The sequence below is a fragment of the Trichoderma evansii genome, assembly GCF_050947405.1.
Source record: "Trichoderma evansii strain SZMC 28006 chromosome Unknown GGI43scaffold_2, whole genome shotgun sequence".
NCBI classification, from domain to species: Eukaryota; Fungi; Ascomycota; class Sordariomycetes; order Hypocreales; family Hypocreaceae; genus Trichoderma; species Trichoderma evansii.
The window spans coordinates 848119-871497 of record NW_028145204.1 but is presented as its reverse complement, the minus strand read 5'-3'; the positions used below and the strand labels follow the sequence as shown (position 1 = coordinate 871497).

Genomic DNA, 23379 nt, shown 5'->3' with positions numbered 1-23379 from the left:
GGACCTGGCGCGCACAGACCGACAGCGACTCGCAGACTCTCATCGCGGCGAACGCCCACGCTGGACGCTGGCGCCACCGCTGCGGCTGCGAGTCTCTGCATCCACGGGCAACCTGGCGGCATTCGGAAGCGCTCTGTGATTGACTGCAACCCCTTCTAGGCGCTAGGCCATGCGCAGCCGGGCTCGGGCTCGAGCTCCTGGCTGCTTGGTTCTGGGCCAGGGCTGTGGGTGGCTTTTGCTCCAGGTGGCTCTAGCCTCTGCTCCGGCCCAAAAGCCTGGGCCTGTGCTGCGAGCGCTCTGGGCGCCAAAATCTGCGCCAAGCTGCGGCCCACCCAGCGAGCTTGCAGCTGATGCACCCCCCGTCGCTGCGTGTGCTGATGCTGCAGCGCCTTTGCCCGCCCTGGAGGCCAGGGGTATCGGTGCTCCTGATCCCTGCCCAGCACCCTGGTCTCGCCTTGACCAGGGTGATGCCCTCACCAGTACCGAGTACGGCGCATGTACTTCGTACCAGCCATGGCTGCAGAGGGACAAAAAACCGCCACAGCGATGCGCGGCGGGTCGACAACACCACTACCGAGTTTCCAGATGCATATCAAGGGCCTCTCTAGCGAGTACTTGTATCTTCCTCCGCCCCTCCAAATCTGTCCCGGATCTTGTCCCTCAGTGTTTCTATCCGCTTTCGCCGTCAACGCCAGATCCCCTTGACAAGGCCGTTGAAGAAGACGACCTCAGTATAATCCCTTGTCTCAAAGTCCCCTTCTCCTTCTTTCCTCTTCCTCATCATCATCTTCATATCGTCATCGATACCGGCTCTCAGCCCGAGAATCCCTCTTTTGCCATCTCCTCCGCTTCCCTTAGTGGCCGATATTACAGTCGAGATCAAGGAGTATTTAAGATTAAGGAGCCGCCTCTTTTCATCACCACCTGTCTCGCCGGATATCGTTTTTCGATTCCAGTCCAGCAGCCGCTCCCATTGGATTGCTCCCTCTAAAAGAGCTAATCGGCAGCCTGAATACTACTAGCCCGACTACATAAGTCTCAAGCTGGGCTGTGCTCCTAGTGGCCGTCAGGTCTACATTCGCACTCTCTCTCGCCTCTTACGGCTCCCTACTAGGAACCATGGTTCACCTTTCTCAATCTGAGTGGCCAGCATGGACCTATTCCGTTGCTGCTACCGACGATTTCACACAATATGCCCCGCTACCGGATTATTCGTTGCTTGCGGAATCCATGAAGGCATACCAGGCACAGCATACCCATCTTGTTCACCACCAGCAGATGACTCGGACGACAGAATCAAAGCCACGGCTTTCTAAAGAAGAGGTGGACCTTCTCGAGGCTGAGTTTCAGAAAAACCACAAACCAAACAGCAGCACTAAGAAAGCGTTGGCTGAGAGCATGAGGGTTGATCATGCACGCATCAATGTACTTGAACCTGCCTCATTGAAAATGAATTACAATTTGCTAATCGTCTACTAGAACTGGTTCCAGAACAGAAGGGCTCGCGAAAAGAAGGAAAACAACATTCGAGAGTATGAAGCCAGGCAGCGAGCTGAGAAAGAGGGGACCAATCCATCAGAGACTGGCCTTGAAGCATCAGATCGCAAACGCAGCCTAGGCGCCTCTTCTGCCCCATTTCCCGAACCGCGACAGACTTCACAAACCAAGGAGCAGTCCCCAGATGCTCCTTCACAGCTCTCAACTACATCCGAAAGCTCTACTGATGCCTACGATGCCACATCGCCCGTAACGCCGCACATTGGCTCTGTATCTTCTCATATGTTCCACCATGCGGACGATGAGCAGCATTTTTTCACCACAGATGACACTACTGATGAGGCCGTGTCCCCTTCAAAAAACGGACATGAATATGTCTCGGCGCTGGATTCAGACATGTCTTTCGCTAATGCGTCGGGCCTGGACACCATGCTTTCCATTGAGGATGCTACCAACGATTATACCAATGAGTTCCAGGACATGGACCTTGAGCGGATAACATCATTTTTGGACCAGACTGCTCTTCCGAACAGCCCGGATAGGCGACTCAAGTCTCCTTGCCCAACGGACATCGCTTCTCGCCGCAATCGCCAAACCCCCCAGCTGTCAATCAATGGCTCTCGAAGCTTCTCTGGCGCCTCAAGAATTGGTCCTGATGCGTCTAGACGCTCTGAACAGGTTGGCTCAATGCGCCGAGTTGTCTCTACGTCAGGGACCGGAAGAGTCCGCAAGTCATCTGCGTCTTCTGCCACACCACGGAGCCCCTTTTTTCAAAGAAACCGATCGCCAATGGCTGCGGGATCAGCCGCGCCCCCAACACCCAATACTCCCGTCGTCGCAGAGCCACACAATATCAATGGTGGCCTGTTCCCTCTGACGACTAAATACTCATCGTCGGCTCTGGTCCAGGATCCTACCCTGCGCACGCCACCGGCGACGCCAGCCTTTTTAGAAAACTTTGTATTCAACGGCAACGGCACCTCCTATGCGATGGGCAACTTTGGCTTTTCTGACGATATCGATTCGTCAATTCAGGCAACGGCTGCCGACTACGAGAGTATCAAAGCTTGCTCCAGCCAGCCTACAACTCCCATGTTTCCCTACCAAATGGGAGCTGGCTATTTCTCTGGCTATGCGAGCGGCTCAGATTATAACTGGCCTTATTCATCGAACGCCGGCGAATCTTCTTCAGATTTTGCCGCTCCATACCAGTCATCTATGGGCATGCTTTGAGGTGGACAGGCGAGCCCTGCCACATATGCTTTCACCTGAGAGCTCCATCAGTAATTCTGTACACTATAAAGGCAACCTCCCTTGGTTGTTTTTTGTTTTTATTTTCTTTTGTCAAGATTGCTTAGCATTCGGCATGTATATGAGCATTGGATTTTGTATGAGGAGCGGTATGGCATCTTTGTATTTTTTTAAACATTACGGAAAGGCTTTTTTTCTACTTTGGATTTCCTTTGTCATGGCTCTGGTGCGGTTGGATACTGAATGATTTGTGCCTCCATTAGAGAGACCTTTGTGTCAATGCTTGGCGCTTTGGCGTGGGACTGGAGCTGGAATACCCCGGGGGCTGAAAGCAATTGGGACAGACAGTGATGAGTTCACTATGCATGCTATTTTGATAATACCTATTGTAGTCGAATATTAGCAGGACAAAAATATCTACTTACCAATACTTATGAACATTCCAAGATGACTTGTATTGCGCCTCTTTCGCGATGTTATATGGATGTATTGTCTACCTCTATGTACTTATCCTACCAGGCCTTGGTTCAGCTCTACTTGAGAAATAGTAGTAGTGATTTACATGGAATCGGCTCATCGGCATCTCGATTGAAGCTTTCCATTCCAAGCTATCCCCGGAGTAGCCCATCTTGCCATTTGCAGAAAAGATGTTCTGACTTCTAACCGCCCGAAGTCAATTGGGAGTATGCAGCCAATCAGCAACTTACAGCCACGAGGTCCAAGGAGCTGGCTATCCAGCTGAACGGACAGCCGTAAAGTTCAACGCCACGAGCAAAAAAGCTGAAACAAGCTTCGTCAAATCAATTCTTTTTCACGTTGCAAGTGGGAATTTGTGGGCCATGCAGCCCAATTTAAAGTTGAAAAGAGACAGACAGGCAGAAGAAGCATAAAAGTGTGTATTTTACAGTATACTATTACCTACCCATATGGTTTTGTCTAGCAGGGTCGGGGGCCAGGGCTGCATCTTGTACCAAAGTACCTTCTTCAGAGGGGAGCGAAAAAAAAAAAAAAAAAAAAAGAGAGAGCAAATAGTCCAACGACGTCACAGCTTAGCCTTTGTTTTAGCGAAAGAGCACGCGCAAACGCGCCTCTCGGACGGCCCCACCACTTCCCATTAAAGAAAGGGCAGAACAACATCCCTTCAATATGCTTGTCGGTGCTGAACCGTTTGAAGCTCCCTTTGCATTTTCCCCCTTGTGTGTCGTTCCCTTATATGATTTGCCTTCCTCCTTCAATAATGCCAAGCTGTGACTGATCGCCAGCTCGTCTCCATGTCCTCGTCCACGCTGCTCGACGTCTATGAAGACGCGTCGCGTGCGCGGTCTGGCATCTTGACGCCCGCTTCCGAAGGAAGCTTGAATCACCCGCATAGAACTTCTTCGCCAGGCCGCGATGTGCAGAAATCGAGGGTGAAAGGCACCATGGAGCAGCTGCTCAAGCCGTCAATTGCGGTAAAGGTAAATTTTGAAAACAGTAGGCCATAGTTGATGAGAGAGCAGCTGCTGATTCTTTTTATATTCGTTGTGCTAGCCGCATCCACCTAATTTACATATCCCACCCCGCGTCTTACACCCGTTGATGCTTCTGCCGCGAGAACACCTGCCGTTGGCATATATAGACTTTGCAGCTTCGAATGGCGATCTCCCCCAGTCTCGGTTTTACGAATCTTACGTTCATGTCCTTGATCTCGAGAGTCGGCTGGGCCCTGCGCCTGTGGTGCTTATTGCGCGGAACGAATTGAGGGGCACGACTTATGCGCTCGAGCGACAGTCCAACGGACTTTATGTGATTTGCAAGCTGGGAGCATGGGCGGATCTGGAAAGTTTGGCGCAAAAGGCCACAGCTGTTAGACATGAGCAGCTCTATCCGGCGAAAAATGAGCGAGCTGAGCATCGTAGTGTCGATGCACTTACGACCCCTCAGCTGCATGTCGAACAGAAGAAGAAGAGGGCTGCTATCGAGGCCATTCAGTCTCAAATGAGGAAACGTGTGAGATCCCAGTCTGTGTCGACCGTTGGACACGTAACAAAAGAAGAGCAGCCGCCGGAGCCTGAAACCTTTGTGGCACAGCAGCCATCGCCAGACATGAGTCTGGAGCAAGTCCCGTTGCCAGCATCAGAAGAGAAGAATCACAGTGCCGCTTTCAGCCAGGGTGCGGCAATTGGTAAGGAATCTGAGCCGCAACAGTCAGCAGACGATATCTTTGAAGGCATCAGAACCCAATATTTTGATGCGCTGTATAAATCTATGGTATGTTACGTTAATACGATATCGAGTTTCTTTGCTGCTACTCGTGCTCATGCTGCCGCAGGGATCCTTAGCGTACTTTGCCAAAGGACCATTGTCCAGAGCTCGGTCAACATTCCACTTGGACTTGGAATCAAATCTGGATATGAATGATCTCATGGACTTCTTGAAAAGCCTCATTCTCACAACAGTTCAAATTGACAAAAAATATCGCGAGTCAATACCAGAAATTATCACCAAGCTTAAGGATCGAATTGAGAGCTCTGATGAAGGCCGCAAACGGAAACGCAAACCCAAGAGAATGAAGCTTGGTAAAAGTGGGCTGTATCCGCTTGAAGATGAGAGTGTTATGCGATGGTGGGCTGCAAACAAGCCGGAACCCAGCGATGATGCTCCTATTACTCCGTCACAAGTCAAGTCTCTTGTTTCTATCTTACGGACGAGAGAGACGAAGCTGCAAATGATTGTCATTATGGAAATTCTTGCCTTAGAACCCCTGAAAGCTGCCGGTGACACTGGTGAGGTCAGCTTACCCACTTTACCCGGAGCTGCCGATTCAGAAGACCTGCTGGAGAGTGCTTTACAGCCTCCGCCGAAGAAGAGAAACAAGCACAATCTTCCAGTTCTGCTGGATGTCCATGCCGATCGTTTAACTATCTGGCAGTCTACTGCAAGCGACGAGCAGCTGCTACTCGAAGATAGCCCCTCTCTACAGACACCGCTGGACGGCAACGTGGAAAAGAAGGCGTCTTCTGAACCCCTCAGAGATTTCTGTGTTGATGTCATTATGCCCTTGTAAGCCTTCCCCCCCAGCTCTTGATAGCCAGTTGGTGCTAACATGCGTTCAGCTTTTCTGCGCGTCTGCCTGATCTTTGCGACTCAATTAACCGCAAGCTTGGTGGTCCTGTGATCATAGCCCCCTCTAAGACCAGATCTGTGAAGAAGCCTTCGAGCACACGGGATCAGAAACCTGGTGCTGCGGCAAAACGACCCCAACCTCTAAACTCCAGGAGGACTTTGCAGCGAGCCCTTTCCACAGAGCAGCAGCATCGAAGAAGCATTTCAAGAGGTCCTAGCAACGCCATTGCGCTTTTGAGGTCGGCCACCTCTACGACTCTCCCGAGTATCAAGCGAGAAAGCTTAGATCCATCTGGACCAATGTCGCTGCTCCCTACTGATTCGCAGAGGAGAGCCCAATCTTTGTCTCGAAGCAGCAGCATGAACAACCTGTTTGATGCTAGAGCCAATAAAAAGGCGGAGGTGGACGCCGAACTCAGGGAAGCTATTTCAGCTCTAAGGAAGCCTAATAGGGAGGTTGTGAGCAAAGCAATGGCCGAGGCAGATGAGCGTAGAACATCTGCCAGTCTTGCCGCTAAAAGTACTGCTTCTCCATCCTAAACGCCTTTTGTAGATGATATGCTAACAAGTACTCTAGAACCCAAAAAAGCGGCTTCAAGGAGCGCTCTAGCATCAACCGTTCAAGTCAAAGCTACACCAGCAAACAATCGATTCAAGAATATGATGTCTATCAAGCCCGAGAGTCAGAAGGCTACAGAGAGCTTTGATGAATTAATTCCTCCTTCGAGCGTGGGGCCATATGTTCCCTCCACAGGCAAGCGACCTGCTCTCAGGGAATTGAACAACCGTAGCCCTTCCCCCGTTCTGGAAGCAATAGGCGATACCCCGATAAAGACCTCCGCTAAGCCTAGCTTCATACGTCGGCCATTGAACGAGCCGTCGGCGTATCCTCCTTCCTCCCCGGTGGCACAGAGAAAGATGGCGTCCGAAGATTTTGTTATTACAGACAGCGTGGGTAAGCCTCCGAGGAGCAGATATGAGGCTCCTGAAGTTATGGAGACACCAATCAAGAAAGCTACACAACAGCGGATTGATTTATATGCTACTCCCGAAGGAAAGGCGCAGGAGTCAAAGAAGAAGAGCGTGTCTATTTTTGAGAGACTTGGGTGGGATGACGACTTTGATGATTTATGAGATGATAAATTTTCATACATTCTGGCAAGCGAAGTTGCATTACAGGCATAGTATTATTATATCCTGGGGGTATTACTGTTTCTTTCTTTTTTGTTTTGGTTTGAAGAGAAAAAACAATGGATGCGTGAGCGTGGGGTTAATGGCGTTTGAGCATGGTTATTCATCTGAGGTACAGTTTCATGAAGAAATTGTTTTATGCAAATGCGGATCAACGCCTTTGTGCATATTATTATGAGAAGCAGAAATAGAGTAGATGTTCAAAAAATGTCAACACATGTATGCTGCTATCTAAAAATTCAAGGAGCCGCTGCTATTGGTTCTACTATCATGGTTGGTAAATCTCTAATGTCGACGTGCTCCTGTGACCCCAAATCGACGACCCGAATAGCTTCGAGGCCAACAATGCCCTCCCGCAATGCCAAGAACTGCAATTCTGTGACATGGCAGGCCCCCGGTGCTACAGGGCCAACTCGTGTATCGGCACTGAGGCAGATGAGCTCCGTTGACTCGACCACGGCGTTCTTCTGCAGTGCGTGGAGCACATTTTCGTCCAGGACTGCGTCTGCGATTTCCTTCTCCCCACGCCGCCGACCGCTGCTTGACGGAGGGCGGATTGGCCGGACTTCGTTTCGTCGCCGCTTGGGAACTGCAACGAGGGCGAGCTTGCGCGGGGGGCGGTTTGAGCCTCTTTCAGAGGAGGTGCGGTTGACAACGTAGACGGTCCATGAGAAGATGTCGCCGGGGTGGACTGGGTGGGCTGGCGCGGTGAATGACATGGTGATGCCGAGGTCTGGGATAACTGCCTCGGTGCGATTGGTGGATGCTTCCAGCGAGGGGAGAGCGTCTGGACGGATCGCGGAGGGGGATTTCAGGTGATTAATGGCCTGGGCGACGCTGCCAATAGAGAGCTGCGTGGGCCGGTGGGAGCGCTGGATGCCGGACTCGGAGGCCGTGCCGAAGCTGGGGTTGACGGGGAGGGAGAAATCGATGGCTGTGGTCCAGCTCATGGATAGGCTTGGGGTACAGACACCGGGGATGACGTGGACGGCTGCCGAGATGGAGATTTCGAGGTTTCCGGAGGTGTCTCTGGGGATATTGGCCTCGGTCTGCTTGGGTTTAATGTGGTAAAGGAACGTGATGTGGTCATGAGAGACGCAGCTGAGCGGGAGACCGAGGCCAGCTGAATCGTTCAAGTTCTCGACGGTGCCGCTGGGGGTCGAGAGCTTGATGTCGTTTAAGAGAGCCTCGCAGTTGAAGTGGGAGGTGAAGTCGATCTCCAGGAGAGCAACAATGGTTGCGCTCAGGGGTATCGTGCTGGGACGGGAGAAGCGTATCCTCGTGTGTAGCACTGGGAAGATCCTGATGCTCAGTTGCGGCAGCGTACGGAGGCGGGTCATGAAGTCCTGCTGGCGAGTGACGGGAGCGACTCTTGATACGCGCAGCGCTGACAGACGCGGTCTGACGCCGTTGAGGGCAGAGTCGCCGCTAAAGGACTCGAGGAGGTTGAGACCGGATGGCATCCCGCTGGTGAGATAGCCGACATCTGGAGCGATTGGTTCGGTCCAGAGATCTGGGTCAAGGCTTGCGGACGCCGAGAAGACGACAGAGGGGCTGTGAAGACGCATCCGTGGTCTCAGGAGAAGCACAGGCATTTTCCACATGGCATATACATGCCGCGGCGGCTCTTCCTCCTCCTCCTCCTGCTCCTCCTCCTCCTCCTCCTCCTCTTCGGCCCCGCTCTCATATTTGATCTCCTCTTCAACTATGAAAGGGTTCTTTGTGTCCTGCAACCTCCCACTGAAGATACTCTCCGAAGCACTGGGTGACTCGCGGCCAGGCAGACTGCTATTGGCCACTTGTGCTTCCAGGGATATGCTTATCCTGCTGAGATGGTAATCCAGCTCTTTCCTCGGAAGCCATGGTGTCTTGAGCACAAGCAAGACATCAACGGTCTCATCTTAATGTGAGATACTCTTCCATGTTAGTGACCCTTGATATTCGCATTATGAGCGGTGAGATTTGTGAGCCTGGCCCTTTCTTACCGAAGAATAACGCATCTCTTTGTTCTATCAATTCATGTATCTGCTTCGAACCGTCAAAGCCCTCGAGCGCTTTTTCTAGGTTTATATTTGTCTCGGATGGGACGAGATATGTGAGGTAAGAGTTGTTGATGAGCTCAGTTGCCGCATTAGTGGTGTTTATGGACAGCTGGAGGGGTGTCGGCAGCCCAGGAGTTGTGAGGGGACTTGGTACAGTGATGCGAATTGATGCCATGGCGGATTAAAGAACAAAAAGTGAAAAATACTTGATTTCATGAATCTCATCAGAATGTGAATTATTTCCTCCTCTTCCCATAAATTATAAAAGATAGTAGTATTACAATACCCGCCAGTATGTCTCCATCCGGCTCAAGCTCACTCAAGCTCCAACGTGGAGAGTAGAGGCTCTGCGCTGCAGCCAGCCCCCTGATAAGCTATTACAGGGGCTGAGGCGCAACCCCGATTCTGCAGAGTCCGGTTAGTTGCATAATGATCTGCCCGACGCTGGTCCGTGCACCGCAGCAAAGGTGCGTGTCTCGCGCAATTGCTGCGTCGCTACAAAATTTAGCACCGAACCAGAGTCAGGCTTCCTGTCGACGCCAGCCCAGCTATCGCAATCGCTCGCGCGTATTGAGACACGGCCAAGACCTGATCGCGAGCATCCTCTACGAGACTTTAGAGCACTACATCTGGCGCCTGAAAAATGAGTGGCTTTGCGCCTCCCTTCCCGCAGCCGGCCGCGGCCTGGCAAGAGCACAAGACGCCTGAGGGTCGAGCATATTACTACAATAATGTTACCAAGGTGACGCAATGGACCAAGCCAGAGGAGATGATGAGCTCGGCAGAGGTGAGTTATCTTTTCTTTCATGTCTCTTCCCCTCTACGTTTCTCTAGCGTACCTTATCTTGTCGCTTTCTTACCCTTATCTAACGTGTTTGTTTCGTTTCACAGCGCGCTCTCCAATCGCAGCCATGGAAAGAGTATACCGCAGAGGGCGGCCGGAAGTATTGGTATAATACCGAGACGCAGCAGAGCTCTTGGGAGATGCCTGAAGCATACAAGAAAGCTATGGGTTCGACTGGTGGGCCGAGCAATCCCGTTCCCCAGACTCCATATTCGCAAGGTGGTGGTTATCCAGCTACAGGACATGACTACTCTCGCGATTCCCGCGATTCCCGTGATACTCGTGATACTCGCGAACCGTACCCCGAATCTCGTCAAATATCATATGGAAACGACTCCAAGGCGCAGCCAGCCTTCGTCCCCGCCACGAATGACCCAGAATATTCTTCTCAAGAGGAAGCCGAGGCAGCATTCGTCAAGCTGCTCAAACGAAGCGGTGTCCAGTCAGATTGGAATTGGGAACAAACAATCCGTGTCATCGCCAAAGATCCGCAATTTCGTGCAATTAGGGATCCAAAAGAGAGAAAAGAAGCTTTCGAGAAGTACTGCCAGGACATGATCCTCCAAGACAAAGAGCGTGCCAAAGAGAGGCTGACCAAGTTGCGTGCTGACTTCGAAACGATGCTGAAGCGGCACCCTGAAATCACCCACTACACTCGATGGAAAACCGCTAGACCCATGATCGAAGGGGAGACCATTTTCCGGTCCACCAACGATGAGGACGAGCGCCGACAGCTCTTTGAGGAGTATATCATCGGACTAAAGAAAGCTCACAAGGAACAGCAGGCTAGCCAAAAGAAGAGTGCCATGGATGGCCTGATCGAATTGCTTCCTAAGCTCAACCTCGAGGCATACACTCGCTGGGCGGATGCTAGGGACATCATTTCCTCTACCCCAACTCTCCAAGAAAATGAAAAGTATCAAACCCTTAGTCAATTTGACATCCTGACAGCTTTCCAAAACCATATGAAGGGTTTGGAGCGAGCCTTCATTGAAAACAAACAAGAGGAGAAGAGCCGCAAATTCCGCCAAGAGCGTGCAGCGAGAGATGCTTTCAAGTCTCTGCTCGATTCTCTCCGCAAAGATGGCAAGATCAACGCCGGTACCAAGTGGAGCCAAATTGTTCCTCTTATTGAAAATGACGAACGCTACCTCAACATGGCTGGCCAGGGCGGATCTACCCCCCAAGAACTGTTTTGGGATGTAGTAGAAGAGGAAGAGCGATCCCTCCGTGGCCCCAAGAATGATGTGCTTGATGTCCTTGAAGTAAGATTCCCCAATTCAGTAACCCCTTGCACTGCTTCAGAAAGCTGACTTGCTGGACAATAGGATAAGCGGTTTGATCTCACCCCAACAAGTGATCTTGAGGAGTTCCTATCCATCATGAAAGATGATCACCGTACAGCTAACATTGACCGTGATATTCTCAAACTCATTTTCGATCGCGTAAGATACATACTTCCATATGGCTTTTTTGTTTCTCCATGCTAACATTCTTTCCCAACTAGTTGCGTGAGAAGCGTGCCTCGAAGCGTGAAGATGATAGACAGCCCGACCGGCAGCAGCGCCGGGCTATTGATGATCTTCGTGCGTACATTAAGCGTCTAGAGCCGCCAGTCGCACTGAGCGATACATATGACAAGGTACGACCTAGACTACTGAAATCAGAAGAATTCCAGGCCGTCATTTCCGAAGAGTTCCGGCGAAATGCCTTTGAGAAACATATTCGCAGGTTACGCGAGAAAGATGAGGCTGATCGTGCCTATCGACGTCACGACCGAGCTTCCATCGAAAGAGACGTCTCAAGACGCGAAAGGGATCGATCTCGTGGTGACCGTTCACATCGCGGTGGCGGGCGTGGTGGCCGGCGCAGCCGCAGCCCAGAACCCGATGCATATGAGGCAGATAGGCGAAAGGCGATTGCTGAGCGCGAGCGAAACCATCGCAAGTCGACCATGGCAGAGAACCTTTTGACAACCGACCGTGCTCGTCTATCGCCTCCGCCATCACGCCGCGAGCGCGATCGTGAACGGGACCGAGAACGTGACCTAGACCGTCCGCCTCGCTCTAGACGCGAAGACGATGCGTTCTATGACCGCGAGCGCAGAGACAGGGAAGACGATAGAGAACGGGGCTATCGCCGCCGTGCTGATCGAGGTTCGTATGACGAACTCCCCTATGGAGATGAACGCCCAGCAGCCCCTCGACGTCGTCGTCAGGAAGAGGAAGATGACTATGCCCGTCGGGATTCCAGGGATTCAAAGGTACGTAAACTATTACCCCCATCGAACATCCAAATTGCCCAGGTTGTACTTTTTTCTAACACATTGCACAGAGACTCAGAAGAGATCGTTCACGTGAGCGCACCCCCCCTCGTGATGGACGTCACCGCAACAGGACCCCAGAACCAGAGCCAGCCAAGGATGTTCGAAGCGGCAGCGAAGAGGGCGAGATTGAAGAGTAACCGAGCCGGTCACTACTTCTACGCCCCCCTTATTTTCCCTTCTTTCTTATTGTCTTACTGTCTGGCTAGTAATCTTTTTGCGCACATATTCCCAGATTTTGCCATCTTCTCTACACAATTCCCATATGTAACAACATCATGTAGCTTCACACAGATGATTAGATCTGGAACATCGTAGTCAGGGCAGACCTTTTACGAGAATAGCTTCATCTATTGATCCATATAGCTGTTATTAATTCATGGAATATCTATGTAAACTAAAAGCCTCTTTATCTTGTCTTTCTTTATGCATAACGTTTCGTATCTCGAAAGCAATCTACTTTTGTGGTGCAAGTTTTGCAGATGTAAATTATATAAACGATCCAATTCAATTTCTTTTATTCTGTAACTACAGGCATGTAACTGTTAAATAAAAAATGTTTCCCGCGAGGTAGGAAACTGACGGCAGTCACCACGCTTAATCCATTGTCCCTCTATCTGCAGATGCGCTCCGGGTCAGCAGCAATAATGTGGTACACATTTGTCCAAACAAAATCGCCACAAAACACCGCTTTCAATTTACTACATCTCCGCAGGACCAGACAACAGGGGGTAGACTGCCGTCGCCATTGTTACTCATCTGGGTCGTCATCCTCGCTGACGCCGTCTGTTCGTAGCCCAGTTTCATGATCACTCCCACCTCCGCAAATTATGAACGAAGTAGAAACAATACTACAAACATCTGGAGATGCATCATGATGGTCAGGTCTGTAGTTCTGATCATGATTGCCCTTTTCAAGCACTTTCGTCGGGCTTCTCCTCCAAGAAGAACTGTAAAAAAGAGGTATTAGTATCCGATAGTTAAAGGTCAGAACGAAACAAAGAGTTATGTAACTTACGTAGTTGCCACCCAGCTTCTGTTCCTGGTCCAGCTGTGAGCCGTACTTGTTGATACGGGGACGGTAGTTGGTTGGGTCACGACGGAATGTGACATCCAGGTTCTTCAAGAAAGTGTTGCAACCAGTGAGGAGCGACTCAGGCCTGTTAGCATGGGCATCAATACCGGGCTGACCGTCAAAGACAATGACACGGTCGGCAAGATAGGTGGCCATGGTGAAATCGTGCTCAACAACGAAGGCAGTCTTTTTGCTGTGCATGATGAAACGCTTGATGACTCGAGAAGCAATAATACGCTGCTCAGAGTCAAGGTAGGCAGAGGGCTCGTCAAGGAGGTAAATATCCGCAGGCATACCAAGAGCGAGAACAATGGCAACACGCTGCAATTCACCACCGGACAGGTTCTTAACTTCCTGATCAATGAAGTCATCGAGCTTAAGAGGCTTGACGACGTCAGTCTGGAACTGAGGAGACAGGAAAGCCTGCTTGATCTTCTTGAAGAACAGCTGACGAACGGTGCCCTCAAACTTGGGAGTAATGGTCTGGGGCTTCATGCTGATTCTCATGTCTGGGACAGAGCTCTTGCTGTCTGGCTTGATGGCACCAGCGAGGAGACGGCAGAAGGTAGTCTTGCCGGTTCCGTTCTCACCCATCATGACGATAATCTCAGAGTCAGTGAATTCTCCAGCATCGACACGGAGTCTGAAGTTGCCAAGTGTCTTCTCAATCTTGGGATAGGCGAAGGCACGCGATCTGTCAATGGCGAAGTCGTCTGTAGCTTCAGCAAGACGGAAAGTAAGAGACTCCTCACGGAATCGCAAGTTCTCAGTGGGAATGTGACCATCCAAGAAGATGTTAATACCTTCACGAACAGAGTAAGGCATAGTGACAACACCATAAATGGCGGGCTTTCCGTAGAGAACGCAGACGTAATCGGAGAGATAGTCGAGAGTAGACAAATCGTGCTCGACGACAATGACGTAGTCATCATCGCGGACAAGCGAACGAATCATCTTGGCCGCACTCAGACGCTGCTTGACATCGAGATAAGACGAAGGCTCGTCAAACATGTAGACATCAGCCTTCTGGACGCAAACCGTACCAATGGCAAAACGCTGAAGTTCACCACCAGAGAGCAGAGTGATGTCTCGGTCCATGATGTGGTTCAGCTCCAGAATCCTGGTCACTTCCTCAGCGTTTCCAAGGGTGGCACGGCTCTGGATAAGGTGGCGAACGCTCTTTTCCGGGCCACGGACGGCCTTGGGGATTTGATCGACATACTGAGGCTTGACAACAGCCTTGAGATCGTCCTCCAGGAGCTTGGTGAAGTAGTCTATGTTTATGTTAAAAATGTATCCTTTTGAGCAGCAGAATTGTCAACTATAGAATTGTCACTCACTCTGCAGCTCAGAGCCACGGAAGTGCTTAATCACATCCTCCCAGTCAGGGGGGTTGTCGTGGCGGCCCAAGTTGGGCTTAAGCTTTCCGCTGAGAATCTTCAGCGCGGTACTTTTACCAATACCGTTGGTTCCGACAAGACCAAGGACCTGACCAGGTCGCGGCATAGGCAGACGGTGGAGCTTGAAGCTGTTGGGGCCATAACGATGGGTAACCTGGCTCTCGAGGTTGGTGGGCAGGTTGATAATGGTGATGGCGTCGAAGGGGCACTTCTTGGGGCAGATACCGCAACCAATACACAGCGACTCGGAGATGAAGGCGAGGCGGGATTCGGGGGTGACTTCAATGCAAAGCTTTCCACTGCGAACCACAGGGCAGGACTTCTTGCATTCCTGACGGCACTTGCGAGGACGACACTGTTTGGAGGGGCCTGGAGTCAGCAAAATCGATCGATGGCGGGGTGATTGGCGGGGTGGCAGAATTTGTATAGGGAGAGGCCACGAACTTTGTCAGTGTTGACAATGGCGATACTGGATTAGGGGTGTTAGCAGAGAGTCCACAATATCCATGCCTCATGCGCGAGCTTGTATAGTTCAGCTCGTCTACATCGTTGACACGTACCGAGTGAGCTTGTCCGACATGGCGACGACTGCTGGCAATCAACCGGTCCGTCTAGGGTAGCGATGGATTGGAATTCGACGCTGCGACCTAGTTGCGGCTGCTGAACAGGATCTGCAACGCGGCGATGCAGATGAGCTGAATCGCGAGGGGTGCAAAGTAAAAAGAAAAATCAGAATTAGACGGGGGTGGGCAAGTTTTAGCTCTTCACAGCGAAAAGGACAGACCAGGCGTGGTCATCAATTTTTCTCGCTCTGTGAATCGCCAGAATGGCGGGGCAGGGCAACTGGAGCGGGCAGCTAAGGTGGCTGTTAAGCAGCCGAGCTGGGAGGATGTACCAGCGCCGCAAATTTGGCGGGTAGAGAGACCTTGCTATGCTGGCGCCGCTAACTTGGCTCTCTCTAGAGTATGCTCTGTTTTAGTTGGGCAGCATTTTAGCTGACATATTATAGTGGGCACTGCAGAGGGAAGAATACTACATTCTTGAATAAGCTACCTGGTAGCAGCAATAAATACTTTAATGTTGCTCTGAGAGCTCCACGCTTGTTTTTACATAGGTAGGTAATTAAGCTTTGATGAGATATTGGTCATCGAGAGTCAGCGTTTATATCTCTGATTGTATCACACAAGTACCTCGGCAGAGTTTTTTTTGTGTGCGTAACAATAACTAGCAACGACAGGCACACTTATAATATGTGCGGCTTACGCTCTCATTAATTACCATGAATTGAACTGCCGAGATAAATGTACATAAGATAATTGCAACATACGAATGCAGTGATGATTCCAAGATGTCATCTGTATGATAGTTGTAATTTCGCATCTCAAATTCATATTAAGAGTTGATATTGGCCTTTACAGGTCGAATCGTATAGTGTACTCTGCAGCTCAGTTGCCAATTCATAGGCTTACGGCGATGAGTGTTGGGCAGTGGGGATTCTAACAACCACCTCTACTGAAGTCAAGATGTATACCAGTGTTATAGACACAGAAATTATATTACTTTATGCTGTGTGTCTCTAGCAATACCTAGCAGCTACTACCTGCTTTGGGAGATGAACTACCTGGATAGATTGTAGAATCGGAGGTACAAACTGTTTAGGGTACTGGATTAAATGATGATTTTTGAGAAGTGTTTCCAATGCACGTATCAAATAAATTTGAATTCAGGCTTCCTTCGTCTCCGAACATCGCAGGATTATAACTTATGAGAACAACATTGAGCATGTCAATGCTACCAGCATCTTTACGAGTAACTTTACGGACATAGCATTAGCACCAAAAGGCATACGGCTATTCTGTGGCGCATATAGAAACTTCAAATATCGTAATCTGGCTGACTTAGCAATCACCCCATTGAACCTAGAAGCCGCGGCCTCATTTTGAGGCGTAAACATATCGGGAGCATAGCGTTTTCTTTTTAAATTCGGGAAAAAGTAAGATTGAGAATAGAGTGTAACATGTAGCTATTTGAAGGGGGATTTTAGAGAAGAAGGAAAAATTATAATTTCATTTTGAAGTTAAAATATCTTGCGGTAGCTCAATTGAAAATGTATAGCCAAACTTAAGTGCTGGGTGGCAATTTGTTTTGTTTATATCGAAAGATTTTTTTTTTTTTTTTAACCAGAGAATTTTTTTATCTTGTTTCATTCCCATCCTACCATTTTTGTTCCTCAATCAACAGAAGAATAGCCCGATATCGACAATAGCATTGCCAACAATTGTCATCAATTGCCATATTTCTGAGATTCCAGCGGACCACGTGACCACAGCAGCTCTCTTCAGCGGTCAGGCCAGCAGTCAGCAGAGCGCCATCCCACCCCAACAGGGTAAGGCTTGGGTACAGACACGCCGGCCGAGCCTTCGGCCCTCCGCCCCGTTGCCTCCAATTCTTTCCTGCCTCTCTCCACCAGCGCATTTTTGTGACCTCCGGCCGTTACCTTCACACCTCAACCCTCGTCGCCCATCCGCCACCGGAACATCGCCAGACTCTTCCGAACGAGCCTGGGGGTTGTCGACATTCTTTCTGGTGCTGCGGACCATTCATTGATGACTGGTAAGTCGCTGTCGTCTCCTTTGCACTCGCTGTTACTTCCTGCAACCCTGTTGCCTTGCGTCTGCCCGCCGATCCAGCCACGAGACGACCCGAACGCGTCGATATACCGACTCTCTGGAGCCCGGATTGGAGGCAGATGTGTTTTATTTCGATGAAATTGGCCGCTGCCGGTGATGCCGATGCATCCAGAGCCCCCAGATGGGCCCTCGGGCGGTGGTCAAGCATGCAATTGCTTGTGCCAATACCTTTCAGCCTTGCGAGCACTTACACACGTGGGATGCTATAAATTCGCCTTGCTTCATGATTCCAAGGCAATATTGGATCTATAGCGGGTGATTAAGTGTCGCCAGACTGTTCTCTCACCGCCTATTCGCTCAGGAAGACGCGTAATCAAGGATTTGTGGTGCTAACTGCCGTCGTTTCTCAGAAGTCCAGCTTCGCGGATATCATCATCATGTCCTCTCCCAGCGAAGGGGACCCCTCTAATGGGAATTTGTCGCCGGACGACTCCATGACTTTCTCAGCCGCCGCCGACCAACAAGGGAACGAAAGCGACATCTCCGAGGGCCTGGATGCTCCCAACAGTCCTCTCGAACACCCGTCTCCCTCCGAGCCCGAAGCCTCAAACGATGAGGCTATGAACCACACAGACGTCGATCACCACATGTCAGAAAGCGAAGAATCAAGCGTAGCTGACGCGTCGGAAGATGGCGACTTTGATATGCAAGCCACCTCGCCTTCCCAGCATGGTAATGACGACGAAGACGATCACGAAGACGAAGAAGACGACGCCACAGCCGGCCGAGCCAGCTCGTCAGACTCGGCTCGAGCACCCAAGCGCAAAGCTCCCGTCGAAGATGAATACATCAAGGCAAATCCGGAGCTTTACGGCCTTCGGAGAAGTGTATGACCCCATTTCGCTCATCTGTTTTATGCTCTTAATTCGTTTGGTGGTGACTAACCCTGTTGCGATAGTCTCGACCTCGAGAGCAGCGTAAAATTGTATGTCACATGCTCCTACTCTTTTACCTTGTCGCATTATATACTGACTTGTCTAGGTCGAATCGGAATCAGAATCTGACGTTGCGCCAACAAGTCGCCGACAGAACAAGCGTCGCCGCGTTGGAAGCTCTCTCACATGTTAGCCTTTATACCCGTCTAAACCCCTGTATGATTACAAGAGCTGTCAGCTAACTGTAACGATCGCAGCCTCAAAACGAGGAACACCCGTGTTGCCACCATCCACAAACGATTCCGACTCGGACTCTGATACATATGGCGGAGCTCGCGCGAAGAGTCAATTGAAAAAAGCTAGATTACAGCGAGAGATGCAACCCGCCTTGGCCCTTGCTGAGAAGCGGTGGTCAAGTCGACGCGCAGCGCAGCAAGTGCAACAGGGCGCGTACGAAGAGAGCGATTTCGAGGAGGAAGACGAGGAAGATGCGGAGCTTGCTGCGTCGTACTACGTTGCCGACTATGTCGACGACTCACCTTATGTTGAAAAGGTGGTCAAACATAGGCTCCGAGATGGGCACGAGCTGGCCTACGATTCAACCCGCAACGACTTTGAATACTTCATTAAGTGGCAGGGAAAGTCACATCTGCATGACACATGGGAGTCTCTGGATGCTCTCCGCAACACCCGCGGTTTTCGCAAGGTTGAAAACTACTTTAGAAAATTTGTTGACCAAGAGCTTGATATTCGGTTTGGAGACGATGTTCCCCCAGAGACAAAAGAGCAGTTCTTCCTCGATCGTGAACGAGATGAGGAAGCACTTGAAGATTACACAAAAGTCGAGCGCGTCGTTGCCGTTCGTGACGGAGAAGACAGCGACGAATATTATGTTAAATGGAAGGGGCTTACCTACGAAGAATGCACTTGGGAGTCTGTATCAGAAATCAGTCCTTTGTTCCAGGACAAGATTGATCAGTTCCTTGATCGATCCTCAAGATCCTGGCTGTCTGACCGGAAAGAGACAAACCCAGACACCCGATCCAAGATGACCAAGCTGGAGAAACAGCCCGAGTTTATTGTCGGCGGTGAGCTTCGTGAGTTTCAGCTCAAGGGACTCAACTTTCTTTGCCTGAACTGGACCCGCAGCAACAACGTTATTCTTGCTGATGAAATGGGTCTGGGTAAGACGGTCCAGACAGTCTCGTTCCTCAGCTGGTTGCGCAATGCTAGACGCCAGGAAGGACCTTCCCTTGTCGTTGCTCCGCTTAGTGTTATCCCTGCTTGGTGCGATACATTTAACAACTGGTCACCAGACATTAACTACGTGGTTTATCTCGGACCAGAGGATGCCCGAAGCATCATCCGAGAGAACGAACTCCTTGTGGATGGCAATCCAAAGAAACCAAAGTTTAACGTCTTGGTTACTTCTTACGAGTTTATTCTGCAAGACTGGCAATTCCTCCAGTCCATCAAGTGGCAGGTTTTGGCCGTTGATGAGGCGCACCGACTCAAGAATAGCGAGTCTCAGTTATATCAGCGCCTGGTGAGCTTCGGTGTACCTTGCAAAGTTCTCATTACCGGAACACCCATCCAGAATAACCTGGCTGAACTTTCTGCTCTTCTTGACTTTTTAAATCCCGGGAAAGTCAGCATCGACGAGGACTTGGATTCACTTTCCGCGGCTGATGCTCAAGAGAAACTACAAGAGCTGCATCGCTCCATTGCTCCCTATATCCTGCGACGTACAAAGGAAACGGTTGAGTCTGATCTGCCGCCTAAGACGGAGAAGATTATCCGAGTCGAGCTGTCAGATGTACAGCTAGACTATTACAAGAATATCCTCACAAGAAACTACTCAGCGCTATGTGATGCCACCAGTGGGCACAAGAATTCTCTTCTGAATATTATGATGGAGCTGAAGAAGGTCAGCAACCATCCGTACATGTTTCCCGGAGCCGAAGAGAGAGTTTTGGCTGGCAGCGTGCGCCGCGAGGATCAAATCAAAGGATTGATTGCTAGCAGCGGCAAAATGATGTTGCTCGACCAGCTTCTGTCCAAGTTGAAAAAGGACGGACACCGAGTTTTGATCTTTAGCCAGATGGTCAAAATGCTGGATATTCTAGGTGACTACCTGTCTCTGAGAGGCTACAAGTTCCAGAGACTCGATGGTACCATTGCAGCAGGCCCGCGACGCATGGCTATCAACCACTTCAATGCTGACGACAGCGAAGATTTCTGTTTCTTGCTCTCCACTCGTGCGGGTGGTCTCGGCATCAATTTGATGACTGCAGATACTGTTGTCATTTTCGACTCTGATTGGAACCCTCAAGCAGATTTGCAGGCCATGGCTCGAGCTCATCGTATTGGACAGAAGCGACCAGTCAATATTTACCGTCTGGTATCCAAAGAGACAGTCGAGGAAGAAGTTTTGGAGCGTGCGCGTAACAAGCTTCTCTTAGAGTATTTGACCATCCAGGCTGGTGTTACCGATGATGGCAAAGCCAAGTTCAAGGAAGAGCTCAACAAGAAGGGTCTCAAGATTGATGGCCCTTCCACGTCTGAGGATATTCAAATGGTTCTGAAAATGCGATCATCCAAGATGTTTGAGCAGAGTGGTAACCAAGAGCGACTGGAGCAGCTCGATATTGATTCTATCCTGGAAAATGCCGAAATCACCAAGACGAAGGTCGATGACAAGATCAACCTGAGCAGTGGTGGAATTGACTGGGACAACTTTATGCAGATCACCGATGTTAAAGTGGATGACATTAACCTCGACTGGGATCAGATCATCCCGGCAGATAAACTCGCCGAGATTAAGGCAGAAGAGGAAAAGAAGCAGCACGAAGATTATCTTGCCAAGATTGCAGCTGAGAGCGCACCTCGAAGGGCAACCATAAAGAGTCGCAACAAAGAAACAGACCGTGCGGACCGCCTCAAGAAACGCCAGAGAGAGCAACAGCAAGAAGAAGAAGAACAGCGCGCCTTAATGAGAGACCCCAAGCGCCCGTTGAATGATAAAGAGCAGCGAAATTTGATCAAGGCCTACTTTCGATTCGGTTCTATGGAACAACGCAACGTCGACATCATCCAAGAAGCCAAGCTTGAAGAGAGAGATCCCGACTTTGTTAAGTCGGTTCTTGACGATTTTATCAGGGCTGCCCAGCAGGCTGTAGATGACAACAGCGCTAAGCTTGCTGAAGAAGAGAAGAAAATTGGCAAGACGTTGACGAAGAAGGACAAGAAGGCAGTTCTGATTGACTTTGGCGAGCTGAAGAAGGTCAATGCCGAGACAGCAATTGAGCGACCCAAGCAGTTGCAGCTTCTTCGCCAAGTGATTCGCGGACACACAGATTGGAAAACCTTTAGGGTGCCCGACGCCACCAAAGCCGCCAACTATAGCTGCCCCTGGGGAGCGAAAGAGGATGCCATGCTTCTTGTTGGCATTGACAAGCATGGATTTGGCGCATGGGCCCAAATCCGCGATGATTCTGACTTGGAAATGCAGGAGAAGCTTTTCTTGGAAGAGCACCGAGTAGGCAAGAAAGAGGAAAGATCCAAAGGCAACGACAAGCTCAAGGCCCCTGGCGCGGTCCACCTGGTACGCCGATCAGAATACCTCCTTTCTGTGTTACAATCAAAACATTCGAATGATCGATTGGCCCAGAAGGCTGTGGAGAATCACCACCGCAACAACAAGAAGCTGCATTCGGTTAACGGCCATCGCAACAGCAATTCTTCTGCTGCTACCACGGGCGTCAAACGACAGCGTGAGAGGGATCACGGTTCATCTGAACAGCGACCTCGCAACTCTGGAGAGGATGGTGGCTTGGCCAGACCCGACTTCAAACGGAAGTACCCATCTCATGAAGACAGTCGCAGCCCCAAGCAGCGCCGCTCTGATGATCCACGTCGGTCCAGTAAGGTTGGAGATGAACATCGCGATAGGATCGAGAAGCGACGGCCCCGTGATGATGATGATCGCCGCCATGATAGATACCGACGCGAGGACTATCGTCGTGATGACTATCGCCGGGACGATCGGCGTGATGACTACCGTCGGGATGACCGTCGCGACGACCGCCGTGATCGAGATAGGGAACGTGATCGTGACCATCACCGTGACCGAGACCGCGAACACCACCGTGATCGGGATCGAGACCACCATCACGACCGGGATCGCGATCACAACCGCACTGACCGGGATCGCGACCACAAAGCCCGGCCTGTGGATGAGCGCAGAGAAAAGGCACTCCGAAGGCTGGATGAGCTACGACGCATTGGCGACGACAAAGATCAAAGGGCCATGGACAACGATGCGATGATTTGGTTCCTCCTGAAGCCGGTGAGACAGAACTTTGAAAGAATTCTCTCAACAACGAAAGACAACGTCAAGTCGAGTAAGGAGCGCGCAAACATATTCAAAGTCGAACTGGTAGCAATTGGATCATTCCTTGATGATAAGCTGCCAGCAACCGCAGCAGATGATCGCCTTAAAAACAACTTTTGGTAAGTAACAAGAGACACAGACCAAGCATAATGGCTGGCTTCTTTTTCTCTAGTTTCTCTATTAGCTAACAATGTGTGATAGGGATTTCCTGGCAGCTCTCTGGCCGGTCGATGATACCAGTAAGAGGGTCACAGGTGACCGATTGAGCACCATGTATCGTACACTTCATTCTCGCAGCACCGCGGAGGGTTCTAAATCCAGTGCTGCGAATGTTAATGGCACAAATGCTGCCCATTGATTAGTAGAGGCAGCAGCTGCGATCAAAGAAGGAAAAAAAAAGAAAGAAAAAAGTAAAAAAAATCTTGGGGTTGGCCTCTAGATTTGTGTGCGACAAATTTATAAAAAGAGCTTGACATTTATTTGCATCGTCTGGCGTTTGGTAATAATAGGTGGCATTATGGTTTCAGTCACAAAGACTTTGCTCAAACAACATACCCGGATTTGCATGGAAAAAAAAGAAAGCAAGACGACACGCGTTGAGGAGTTTGTTTATACCGGCCGGCCGGGTCTCCGACGACCTTGATGTCGATGTCTGTCTCGGGTCCGCTCCTCGCTGAGCTGATTTTCACAAGG

The 23379-nt window shown here is 50.4% G+C and overlaps 7 protein-coding genes across 7 annotated transcripts; 5 read left to right on the top strand and 2 right to left on the bottom strand.

The window, feature by feature from the left end:
• Window positions 1-169: 169 nt before the first annotated feature.
• On the top strand, window positions 170-991 carry GGI43DRAFT_379369 (uncharacterized protein; the record flags this gene model as incomplete). Its single annotated transcript, XM_083202827.1, has 1 exon — window positions 170-991. One exon carries the CDS (start codon window positions 170-172, stop codon window positions 989-991), a length of 822 nt encoding a protein of 273 aa, XP_083064813.1.
• GGI43DRAFT_146069 (homeobox domain-containing protein) lies at window positions 865-3199 on the top strand. Its single transcript, XM_083199361.1, has 2 exons — window positions 865-1425; window positions 1480-3199. The coding sequence occupies exons 1-2, from the start codon at window positions 1120-1122 to the stop codon at window positions 2728-2730; spliced, it is 1557 nt and encodes a 518-aa protein (XP_083064812.1). The 5' UTR covers window positions 865-1119; the 3' UTR covers window positions 2731-3199.
• A 966-nt stretch (window positions 3200-4165) lies between these two features.
• GGI43DRAFT_146058 (DNA replication regulator SLD3-domain-containing protein) lies at window positions 4166-7135 on the top strand. Its single transcript, XM_083199360.1, has 4 exons — window positions 4166-4998; window positions 5060-5790; window positions 5844-6373; window positions 6431-7135. Exons 1-4 carry the CDS (start codon window positions 4327-4329, stop codon window positions 6985-6987), a joined length of 2490 nt encoding a protein of 829 aa, XP_083064811.1. The 5' UTR covers window positions 4166-4326; the 3' UTR covers window positions 6988-7135.
• On the bottom strand, window positions 7136-9411 carry GGI43DRAFT_146017 (TRAPP trafficking subunit Trs65-domain-containing protein). Its single transcript, XM_083199359.1, has 2 exons — window positions 9030-9411; window positions 7136-8944 (listed from the first exon to the last, which is right to left on the bottom strand). The coding sequence occupies exons 1-2, from the start codon at window positions 9259-9261 to the stop codon at window positions 7284-7286; spliced, it is 1893 nt and encodes a 630-aa protein (XP_083064810.1). The 5' UTR covers window positions 9262-9411; the 3' UTR covers window positions 7136-7283.
• A 318-nt stretch (window positions 9412-9729) lies between these two features.
• GGI43DRAFT_379365 (uncharacterized protein) lies at window positions 9730-12393 on the top strand (the record flags this gene model as incomplete). Its single annotated transcript, XM_083202826.1, has 5 exons — window positions 9730-9873; window positions 9978-11195; window positions 11259-11375; window positions 11438-12193; window positions 12265-12393. The coding sequence occupies 5 exons, from the start codon at window positions 9730-9732 to the stop codon at window positions 12391-12393; spliced, it is 2364 nt and encodes a 787-aa protein (XP_083064809.1).
• A 29-nt stretch (window positions 12394-12422) lies between these two features.
• Window positions 12423-15183, bottom strand: GGI43DRAFT_429488 (Fe-S cluster-binding ribosome biosynthesis protein; the record flags this gene model as incomplete). Its single annotated transcript, XM_083209123.1, has 3 exons — window positions 14669-15183; window positions 13272-14602; window positions 12423-12458 (listed from the first exon to the last, which is right to left on the bottom strand). The coding sequence occupies exons 1-3, from the start codon at window positions 14832-14834 to the stop codon at window positions 12423-12425; spliced, it is 1533 nt and encodes a 510-aa protein (XP_083064808.1). The 5' UTR covers window positions 14835-15183.
• Window positions 15184-17171: 1988 nt separating this feature from the next.
• GGI43DRAFT_145955 (chromatin-remodeling ATPase CHD1) lies at window positions 17172-23136 on the top strand. The gene is made up of 6 exons (XM_083199357.1): window positions 17172-17341; window positions 17772-18245; window positions 18317-18343; window positions 18400-18481; window positions 18551-22805; window positions 22888-23136. The coding sequence occupies exons 2-6, from the start codon at window positions 17796-17798 to the stop codon at window positions 23042-23044; spliced, it is 4971 nt and encodes a 1656-aa protein (XP_083064807.1). The 5' UTR covers window positions 17172-17341; window positions 17772-17795; the 3' UTR covers window positions 23045-23136.
• The last annotated feature ends 243 nt before the right edge of the window (window positions 23137-23379 follow it).